The sequence below is a fragment of the Panthera tigris genome, chromosome F3 (assembly GCF_018350195.1).
Source record: "Panthera tigris isolate Pti1 chromosome F3, P.tigris_Pti1_mat1.1, whole genome shotgun sequence".
NCBI lineage: Eukaryota > Metazoa > Chordata > Mammalia > Carnivora > Felidae > Panthera > Panthera tigris.
In genome coordinates, this window is record NC_056678.1 from 60,260,287 (window position 1) to 60,271,840 (window position 11,554).

Here is an 11,554-nt window from a genome sequence, read left to right on the forward strand (position 1 = left end):
AGTAGTGTTTTCTCTAGAGCTCTCGAAATCCGTCTTTGAAATTGGAAAGTCTGTTCAGTCCCAGTGACAAGTGTGTGAGTGGAGACGCTCCTCCTTCCTTCACACCTTGTTTACATAAGAGGTCTTCTGAAATGTGCTAGTGTCCTGGGGCCGGCTAAGCAGCGTGATCTGAACCCCTAGAGGAGAAGAATGTGGAGGAGTAGGCCAGACGTCTCTGTCATGCCTGCTGAGTGTCAGGGCTCTCGACTTGTCAGGGTGACTGCCTGTGGCAGCAGTGGGGTCTTGCAGGATTCTCAAGCCAGTCCTCTCTGAGGTCCAGACACTACTTTCTGGTTTCCTATGTTCGGTAATTCCAGTGCTGTTAATCTTTCTTATTGATTGTGTTAAAATAGACGTAACACAGAATTCACTATTTAGCTATTTTCAGCTGTGCAGTTCTGTGACATTAAGCACATTTACGTTGCTCTACAAGCATCTCCCATTACCCCCAATCCCTGGCACCCACCATTCTGCCTTCCCTCTCCCTCTGAATTTGACTACTCGTGTCTGTGGGTTGATCTCGTGTAAGTAGACTCATACGATGGTGGTCCTTTTGTGACTAGCACGTTCTCAAGTTTATCCACACTGGAGCATGGGTCGGCACTTCCTTTTCTAAGGCCAAGTAATATTTCGTTGTATGTGTTAACCACGCTTTGTGTGTCCGCTCACCTGTCAGTTGGGCTGCTCCCACCGTTTTGCTGTTGTAACGCTGCTGTGAACATGGTGTGTCGATGTCTGTTTGAGTTTCTCTTTTTACGTCTTTTGGGCTATAATCCCAGAAGTAGAATCGCTGGGTCATAAGGCAATTTGACGTTTAACTTTTTTGTGGCATCGCCAGCTGGTGTTCACAGCTACTGCGTCATTTTACCCAGTGCTGGTCATCTTAAGGCTTCAATTCACTACCAACTTGAGACCATTCATTAAAAGATTCAAGTAATTTTTCATGTTTTTGTTTAGTGAGTGAAACCACAATTTCATTCACTCAAGGTCAGTTTTATGCTAAACATGTAAAAACAATGTGTGTTTCATGCAAGTTACCTCCAGCAGCACTTATGGCCTTGCTGGTTTTAACAGGGAAGTCTTCTTACAAGAGTAAACTAGAGTATAGCATCTAGGAGAATGAGAAACATTTCTGTTATTAGTGCCTTTAAAGTGTCAACAGTTTAATTGCTGAAGTGATTAGATACATTTACCATGGGTTTTCCTGCATTTATGTTTTTAAAGTCTTTTAGTTGTGAAAATTATGACTACATTTACATTTGTCAGTTAATAACATCTCTACAGTGTTAACCAGAATCCACTTTACTAAATGTGAGTGACGGTATAATTCAAACAACCAGCTCTGTTCCCCTCATGACAGTGTGCACTCCTTTTTATAATGGAGGTATAATAAATATAAGGCTGAATCACAGGTGTCTATCTGCTTCAGTCATTTCCCCCCGATCCTTAAGAGATTATTATCACATTAGTAACAATTTCTTGGTAGATTCTGTTTGTTCATTCATTCATTCAACAAAATGGAGCATGGATATGTATGAGGCTCCATGCTGGGTGCTTAGTATACACTTTGAAACAAAATTGACGTATAATTATGGTCCTTGCTGTCATGGAACTTCTGTTTCTTTTGAAATTAAAAGGTTAATTTTTCCAACTATAGCTTCACTTAAAAAAAATCATTATCAAATATGGAGGTGTAAAAGTACATTTAAAATTATTTTTTTCTTTTTTATCAATGTTTATCTTTGAGAGAGAGGGAGAGGGAGAGGGAGAGAGTGAGTGAGCGGGGTGGTTGGGGGTGGGGGGGAGACAGAGGATCCGAAGCAGGCTCTGCGCTGACAGCAGAGAACCTGACACGGGGCTCGAACTCACAAACCATGGGATCATGGCCTGAGCTGAAGTCGGCCGCTTGACCAACTGAGCCACCCAGGTGCCCCTAAAATTAATTCCATTATACTAGTCATTCAGAGTAGAAGCAGATTGAACAATGATTGAACTTTGAACCTAAACTAACACAATTTTATGATGTATTGCTAGTTCACATAAATATTTGTGAATCTGGTTTTCATCCGTTACTTATTTTTTCCCATAGTAGGATGTTATTAGTTAATTAAGTGATTCACCATTGACTTAAGAGCTTTCCAGGAAAAGTGGAAGTAATACTATACTGATCATGTAACAGATTTTAAGACACATTCCTACTTGAGAAACTTTGAAATGATGGGGAGAGAGGAGGAAGACAACATAAGGTTGAGGAGATACAGGTTTTGGAAGTAAAGCACCAGGTTTTGACTGTTGCTGACACTTAAGTAGCCGAGTGTCCTCGGGAAAGTCCTAGAACCTCTCTGAGTCTTTCCACAAAGGTGAAATGGGGGCGAGTGTACCATCTCACCATGTTACGATGATCACAAGACAATAATACACAGTGTTAGCGGTTCTTAGGGTGACATTTAAAAAAAAATAAGTACCCCCTCCTTTGGGGTATTTTTTAAAATTAGTATTTGTTTCGCGGCCCAGATAGGACAAAGTTGCTTTTTAAAGATTGAAGCAGGGTGGTATGTCTGTCATTAACTGAAAATAAATCTAATTAATTTTTCTCATTTTATCTTTCCCCCTTTTTAACATCCCTTAACGTTTAGTGATTAGTGCTTAGCTGCCTTGACCTTCACACCGCAGCTGTTTCCTTTGTGTGAGTTTGTAGCAGCGGAAATGGTAGGTCTGCCAGCTCCCATCGGAGGTGTCAAGTTGGTCCAGGGTGGTGGTGGAATTCAAGAATAGGAGGAAATTTCCTTAATTGCCTTTTAAATTTTCTTGTTAGTACGAGTCAGTAATAGATTACGTAAATAGTGATCTCCTCTATTAAAAAAGTGCTCTAAATCAATAAAAACTCAAGCAGATTTACCTGGTAAACAGCTAAGGGGAAAGCGGTCGATTCTTATGAATTTATGTGACTATAAAACCTATGAATAGAATTCCCTTTCTTTGAAAGCAAAAAGGATTAGTTGTTCTGAGGAAGAATGGAAGAAAGAGTTTTATCTTTTTTCTTTTGTCACCCATATCTTAATATATTACTTGATGTGTGTACGACTATTATCTGGAAAAGTATCGGTGAAAATTTGTCAGGGTCTCTTTGAACAGCTGTGTGCTCAGGAGAGAGATAAAAATAAGCATATTTTTTTTTTTTCACCCTTGGCTTTCCTGGGGCAAAGAATTTTGATATGCCTTGTGAATGTATAAAAACAGGTTCTAATTATGTCTTGTCAGTATATCTTAAAGTCATCAAAATGAGAAGACCAGATGCCTGCCATCTCCTGTGCCACATCATTAACATATGTCACTTCAGGACTTAGAGCTCAATTCATTAATGTCAGTATAGCTCATCTACAAGCAGGGTATTTTCATTTTTAGCACTTAACTTAAAATCAGAGAATTGCATGAAGTTTAGAAAATGATAGCTTAGCTAGTACGTGAGAAGAACAGATTATTCAGGCATTATCTTACTCTGATCTCTGCGAATTGTTTCAGTGCAGGAGTTCAAGGCTTTATTTAGAATATCGCCTGTCTTGCCGAAGATTGACTCAAGTCTTTATGCTATGCCAGGAATTCTTTGATGCTGAGAATACAGGGTAAAAAGCAGTGGTCTCTACCCTGTGAAACTCATACTCTTTGTGGAGAGATAGATCCATAAGTAATAGAGTATGATTGATGCCCTTTGTCTGTGTGTTCACGCGCAAAATGGTATCGGAGGGAAGACCATGCTATGGAAGCCAAATGGCTAAGGGATGAAAGTAAGAGTTTATACAGAGGGGCCATTTTGTTGTATCTTGAAGGACGAGTAGGGGCTTTCCAGTCTTAACAGAGCGTTCTTGGCATCGGAAGTAGTGTGAGGAACAGCACGGAGGCTTGAACGTGTACAGCGAATACAAGACTGTACAAGTCAATACAAGCGAGTGCAGAATTGTTGGTGGGGTGTAACAGGAGAAGAAGCGGGCCCCTGCTTACTACCTGTACCTCACAGTACAGCATCAAGTGATTCCTTTGTTTTTCTGGGGTTTGTCTTTTGTTTTGTTTTGTTTTGTTTTGTTTTGTTTTGTTTTTATCGTGTTTACAGTGCAAGTCTCCTGGCAACAAATTCTCTTAATCTTCGTTTATCTGAAAATACTTTTATCTATATTCTTGAAGGATATTTTCACTGGATATGCAATTCTGGGTTGACTAGGGGTTTTGTTTGTTTTAATCCTTTCAGCTTTTTAAAATGCCCTTCCCCTGTCTTCTGGCCTCCATTGTTTCTGATGAAAAGTCCTTCCTATCTTTTTTTCCCTGTAGATAATGTGTCATTTTTCTCTGGCTGCTTTTAGATTTTTTTTTTTTTTATGTTTGGTTTTTCAGCAGTTTGATTGGATGTGCCTACGGTATTAATTCTTTTTTTCTTGATCGAGCTACAGTTGTTTTTCCTGCCCATTCCTTCCCTCTTTTTCTGTGATTCCAGTGTCTTATATGTTTGTCTGTTTTTTCAGTATTGTCTAAGAGGACACTGAGGCTCTGTTCAATTTTTAAAAATCTTTTCCTCTCTGTTCTTTAAGCAGGATAATTTCTCTTCATTTGTCTTCAAGTTTACTGATCCTCTGTCATCCCTAATCTGAATTAACCTTAAATCCATACAATGATTTTTAATTTTTTTTTTTTTAATTTTTAAATTTATTTTGATAGACAGCATGAGCGGGGAAGGGGTAGACAGAGAGGGTGAGAGGGCGAACCCCAAGCAGGCTGTGCACTGCCAGCACAGAGCCCGATGCAGGGCTCGAACCCACAAAACTGTGAGACCATAACCTGAGCCGAAACCGAGAGTCGGATGCTTAACTGACTAAGCCACCCCAGGTGCCCCCCCATACAATGGTTTTTAAATTTTGATACAATGTTTTTTTAGTTCTACAATATCCATTTGGTTCTTTTTTTGTGATCCTTTTTCCCTGCTGAGATTTCCTATTTGTTCATTTATTATTATGAGCATATTTTATGCTTGTAGGCATAGTTATTTAGTTACTTTAAAATAAAAACCTTATCTACTAATTTCAACATTTGGATAATCTGAAGGTTGGACTCTGTCGCCTGCTCTCTCAAGTATGGGCTAAGTTTCTCGTTTGTTGGTATATTTAATTATTTTGGATTGTATCTTAGACATTGTTCTGATAGATTGTATAGACTCTGGATTCTATGATTCTTTGAAAGAGTGGTGAGTCTTTTAGTTAAGCAGGCAATTAACTTGGCATTCACACTCTGAACTCTCCTCTGTGGTCGGCTGTACCTGAGATCTCTGCTATGTTAGTCTCATCTGGGCTGCTTGAAGGCTGTCTAGTGCACGCATAGTTTAAGAGATGTGGGCAGAGTTTCAGTGTAGTTTTGAACTCCTCTGTTAGCTGTTTTCCAGGATCCTCTCACTATTATCATTAGCTGCTATGGTTGCACTAATCCCTGTCTTTTGGTTTTTCAAATGAGTAAGGCTTCAGTTTAATTCTGAGTCTTAGATACCCCACCCAGTGCCAGCTGCATCCTCCTACCCATTATAAGATTAAAAATACGTACATACATACATCCGTTTATACATCTGTAACATACAAACATACATCTTGTCTTCCAGCACTAAACTAAAATTCAGAGCATTCTCCTTGACTGCTCCTCAAATAAAGGGCTAAACAAGAGATCTAGGAAAGTGTTCATTGGAAGGATGGTTATAAGAGAGAGAGAGATTAGGATTGTCACTTGATTGTCTGACGTACCTCCACCCCCTCAAAAAAAAAAAAGACCTTTATCACCAGCAAGGCCTTTAGACAACTTAGGACAGAAAATATTCATTCAGTATTACAAAGGAAGTGACATCACTATAGTGCAGATTTGATGTGCTCATGTTTCTTTCAGAATTTCGATTTCCACTTTGTAAGAAATGTGTGCAAATCTGCATTATAATTTGTTACAACATAGTCACGTTCTAGAATGCTAGAGCGACAGGGGACTTGGGCTCCTTGAAGGTGCTTGGTGAAGAAGCTTGAAAGGTCCAGCAGGAGGCTTCAGGTCCCTTCAGTATTTTATCTGTTTTCTGTAGTGGGTTTCTTTCATGAGATTTTGTTTAAAGAAAGGATTAAAGGGTTGAAAATGATTGATCTGGCCATCCCGCTCCTTTCAAGGGGGGAGGGCAGCTGAAATTTGGAAAGGTGAGAAGACACTGCCTGTTGTTTCTTTGCCTGGGTTGCCAGTACTGGAACTCAGGTCTTCTGACTGCTGACCCAACAGTGTATTTCAGGTACCCCAGTGTACTGTCATTTTCTTCAGTAAATATTTCATCTTTACATCCTTTCTCCCAAACAGCTTATTGAAGCATATTTATTTATTTTAAGAGACAACAGGGAGGGGTGGAGAGAGAGAATCCCAAGCAGGCTCTACAATGACAGTATGGAGTCTGATTGGGGGCTTGAACTCATAAACCCATGAGATTGTGACCCGAGCTGAAATCAAGAGTCAGATGCTTAACTTAACCACTTAACCGACTAAGCCACCTTAACCACTGAGCCACCCAGGTGCCCCCCAAACAGTTTACTTAGATGTAACGTGAAAACTGTGGGGCTGCTGGGTTGGGCCATTTGATGTGATTGGATTTTCACACCGCTTTGTGGATATAGTAAAGAATATGTTATGGGAACTTGATGAGAAATTATCAATTGGAAGTGAAGGCTGTTTGCTTGATGCCAGAGAAACTAACAAAGAATAAACTAAGGATTGCCATGGCTGAGTTATTTTAGCTAAATGACTAAGAAATAACATTTAGCTGAATGTCTTTATGGCTAGTGACCTGGGTCTTCCCAAAATATCCAGTTAGCAACCAACAACTTCCTTTTCTTGATCACCGGCTCTTATCCTTTACAAAGAGGAAGGAACGCAAATCCTGTAATGGTATTTTTCTGGGTTTCCTGCCAATAAAAGGCATGATTATGGGAAAACGTTTTTCCTTTGTTTTTCCCTTCTGAGATACACTCCTCAGTTGTTACCCTATTTATGACACAGGACTGGACAGAAATTCAAAATCGTTTTATATATTTTTCTATAAGCTTACCAAATCGTATTATATTTTGCATGTGTGTTGTGTTCTTCCATATCATCTTCATAATATATTAAAACTTTTGTCTTTTAGCAAAGTATTTCTAAACTAATCTTACGCATTCAGAACGCCCGAAAAATAGGCGAATTAAGAGATGTAGGAAAGGGGCGCCCAGCTGCTCAGTCAGTAGAGCGTCCGACTCTTGATCTCGGGGTCGTGAGTTCAAGCCCCACTTAAAAAAAAAAAAGAAAGAAAGAAAGGGAAAAAAAGGAGATTAGAGGAAAGCAGTCAGGTCGAGTCAGGATGAGGTTGTTGAAAGATATAAAGGAGATAATATAGGGAAAACTATCTGCTGCACAGGGTCGCACTCAGTAAGCATTTGCTGAGTCACGGCCTGGCAGTCGAATTATTCTTCATCTGCATGTGAGGATAATAAGCCCACCTCACCGCCTGGTTGGGGGATTGAATGAGAACAATGCCTGGCACTGTGAGACAGAGCTTCAGAAACACTTGTCTTTATTTTAGGTTATCCTGTTTAGCAATGTTTCAAAAAGTTGGGAGGCAAGCAATGAGAAAGGGGCATAAACTATTGTTATGTGTCCATATATTTTTATAGTCTTTACATGCATTTTTTTTATAGACTATTTTTTAGAGCAGTTTTCGGTTCACAGCAAAACTGAATGGAAGGTGCAGGGACTTCCCATATAGTCCCTGTCCCCACATATGTTCAGTCTCCCCCACTGTCACCCCCTAGCACCAGACTGGTACATTCGTTTCCAGTCAGTGAACCTACAGCAACACTTCATTATCACCCAAAGTCCGTGATTTACATCGGGGCTCACTCTTGGTGTATACATTCTATGGGTTTGAATTTATGTACTTTTAAAAAAAAATTTTTTTAATGTTTATTCTGAGAGAGAGAGAGAGAGAGAGAGAGAGCATGAGCAGGGAAAGGGCAGAGACACAGAATTCGAAGCAGGCTCCAGGCTCTGAGCTGTCAGCACAAAACCCAACGCGGGGCTCGAACTCACGAACTGTGATTCACGCCTAACCGACTGAGCCACCCAGGCCCTCCAAATGTGTGTGTGTGTGTGTGTGTGTGTGTGTGTGTGTGTGTGTGTGTGTGTGTTTAAGTTTATTTGTTTATTTTGATAGAGAGCAGGGGAAGGCAGATAGGGAGAGAGAACCCCAAGCAGGCTCTGCGAGCCCAACATGGGGGCTTGATCTCATGAGCAGTGAGATCATGATCTGAGCTGAAATCAACAGTCAGATGCTTAACCAACTGAGCCACCCAGGTGCCCCCTATTTGTAAACTTTAAAGTGCATAAGAGTGTTGAATGTTATTACTATGGTGGAGAGAATGGTTACCTCTACTCTTTTTCTTAGGTCATTTGTCGTAAGACCATCACTTAGTTCCTACATGTGTTTTCAAGGAAAAGACTTCATGGATCAGGAGACAGAGTAATTTTTATCTAAGAAAAACCATGATAAGACCTGGGCTCATTTGTGAGACTATAGGAATTTGAACAGGTTATTTAGAAGTTCACTGAAGGAGGGGTGCCTGGGTGGTTCAGTGGGTTAAGCTTCTGACGTCAACCCAGGTCATGATCTCGTGGTTCATGGGTTCGAGTCCCGCATCGGGCTCTGTGCTGACAGCTCAGAGCCTAGAGCCTGCTTCAGGTTCTGTATCCCCCTCTCTCTCTACCCCTCCCTTGATCATGCTCTCTCTTTCTCTCTCAAAAATAAATAAACATTAAAATTTTTTAGAAAATTTTCACTAAAGGATAAGATTGCATTCAGTAAATACAGAGCATTTACATTAAAATACAAATACTTGAGTAATGTAACATTGATAAACCTAATTTAGTGTTCCCAAAGGAAGCCTGTGACAAGAGCCACAAAGAGAACAAAGTATAGAGCTTCCATGAACTTAAGCCTTGGCTACTAAAGTGCCTCCGTTCTAACATTCTTGTTGCTGTTTGAGCTCTTCCCCATCTAGAGCAGTGGACTTATGTCCAATAGTCATTTATATGTTTTTATTTCATAAATGAGACTGTCAACAGTCTACGCTTCAAAATATTTCCTATTTTCCTGTCAGTTGTCTTCTGTAAATTATAGTCAACCTGTAATTTAAAGGGCATCGGGCACGCCTGGGTGGCTCCGTCGATTAAGCGTCCAACTCTTGATTTTGGCTCAGGTCATGATCTCACGGTTCATGGGTATCCTCATGGTGCTTATGGACAGTAGGTCCTCGATAACTATTGAGTGAATGGATATACACACGCTAACCTGCCTTCCCGTGGGGTGGAGCTTGTTCTGAAGACGGGAACTGTTAGTATAGGATGTACTGGATGTACTGTGTAAGAGAATCCATCCGATTAAGAATCAAGACACATGAGTTTTAATTCTAACTCTGCTCTTCATTTACCTTCGTAACTTTGGACAAACAATCATACCTTTTTAAGTTTTCATTGGAATTCCTCAAATACAAAAGGAGACCAAGCAAGAAAACGTAGATGATCTTTAAGGTTTTTCTGTCTTAGAAATGCTGTATGAAATCTTAACACCTGACCTTTACTGAAGCTCTCCACACTCATAAACCCTCTCACTTCCCTCTTTGAAGCATAGCATGCAATCCCCGCATCACACTCCCCCCTCATGGTTGCTCTCTAGTACGCCCACGCCTGTCTGCTTCTACCAGGTGAGTCATTGCTTTTTCAAGAGCCTGTATTTATCCCAAAACAGTTTATGCTGGTTTTACTTGTCGCTGTATTCATGTAATTTAATTTAATGTTATAGTACCTTATAAAATGTGAGTATAAAAATAGTTATTTTTATGAGAACTAGTTTAATGAAGGTGAATTAAAAAAACTGTTGAATTTGGGGCGCCTGGGTGGCTCAGTTGGTTAGACGACCGACTTCGGCTCAGGTCATGATCTCACGGTTCGTGGGTTCGAGCCCCGCGTCGGGCTCTGTGCTGACAGCTCAGAGCCTGGAGCCTGCTTCAGATTTTGTGTCTCCCCCACTCTGCCCCTCCCCTGCTCATGCTTGTGTCTCTCTGTCTCTCAACAATAAATAAACATTAAAAAAATTTTTTTAAAAAGCCGTTGAATTAGATGCAATGGGACACGTGGACAAGATGAAGGGAGGTGCTGGAAATCTAGGAGGACTCTGGACTCAGATTGCTTTGCAGGAACCTAAGTGCCCTTATCACTTTAATAAAACTGAAATTTAACATCTCGGTTTCAGCTTTAGACGGTGCAGTAATGACTAACTCCAGCTGATGATTCGTATTCAAAGAAAAGGCCTTGCTACAAGAAACAGCTAATGAATATGTTTTATATGGTTCATGTTGAAAGAAAGATTACCTCTTTTAATGATTCTTCACTTGAAAAAACCCACTCTTTGGCTGTAGACCAGGTCCCATTAGGTGGCAGTACTTTAATTGTTGTATGAACTCCCATCATGTCGTAGGCCTTTTTAAAAATAACACAGTAATAATTGTCCTATTTTAGGTCATAACGGTACTTTTAATTTATGTGGCCTCTCTTCATATGTGATCCATGTAATATACTCTTCTCTACATCTCATATTCAAACCGAGTTTTAATTCTGTTTTCTTCACAGAACATCCAGAAGATTCTTGGCCTTGCCCCTTCACGAGCTGCCACCAAGCAGGCAGGTGGATTTCTGGGTCCTCCGCCTCCTTCTGGGAAGTTCTCTTGAAATCAGGAAGAGCCCTATAATTCCTGTCATTCTTTTTAAACATTCAAATTAGACTGCAACTATTTTGTAGCAGGAGCCATCGACAGACGTAGCACTTGGGCCACTTTCTAATTCTGAGTTATTTCTAGACTTTTTGGATATGATTCTAAAGAGAATGGCACCCACCAAACATGATAGTACTTTCAGTCACAGATAAATTTAAAAAAAAAAAAAGTTTGTTGATTAGATAAGTTCAGGTGATGTCTACGTAATAAGAAACAAATAGCATCTTTCTTTTTGGCTTACACCAATGCTTTCCGTGGAACCGACTCTCAAGTCTGTGCTGTGTGCCGTATACCGTGGAAGTTGGCTCCCCGGAGCATTTAGCGATCTGGAAGGAGAAGTTAGTTTGTATTACTCTTCAGTGGAACTATTTGTTGTGCATTTTTTCCCAAGCCAAATATATGACCTAAGATCAATAAAGAGGCCAAAATGTTAGCTATTTCATCTACAAGGAGAGATCTGTTTTGTACCATATTCCTGGAGTCATGTTTTTAATAATCTGAACGTAAACATTAGCCAGGAAGGGCTAAACTAAAACTTTTCAAATGTACTACGTTATCATACTTGCCTAAAAAGCTCAAAACACACAACTGTCCTATCGCGGAAAGCGTGAGAAGGAAAGAAGTAGCTCATGAGAGTATAAAAACGAGGGTCCAAAAAA

At 40.2% G+C, this 11,554-nt stretch overlaps 1 protein-coding gene across 1 annotated transcript in view; it reads left to right on the top strand.

Moving 5' to 3' along the window:
* Nucleotides 1-11,344, top strand: part of TMCO1 (transmembrane and coiled-coil domains 1) — a 38,454-nt gene extending 27,110 nt beyond the window's left edge. The window contains exon 7 of the mRNA XM_015535689.2: nucleotides 10,753-11,344. Coding sequence (XP_015391175.1) covers nucleotides 10,753-10,851 — 99 coding nt within the window. The 3' untranslated portion in view covers nucleotides 10,852-11,344. The remainder of the gene's footprint in view (nucleotides 1-10,752) is intronic.
* The last annotated feature ends 210 nt before the right edge of the window (nucleotides 11,345-11,554 follow it).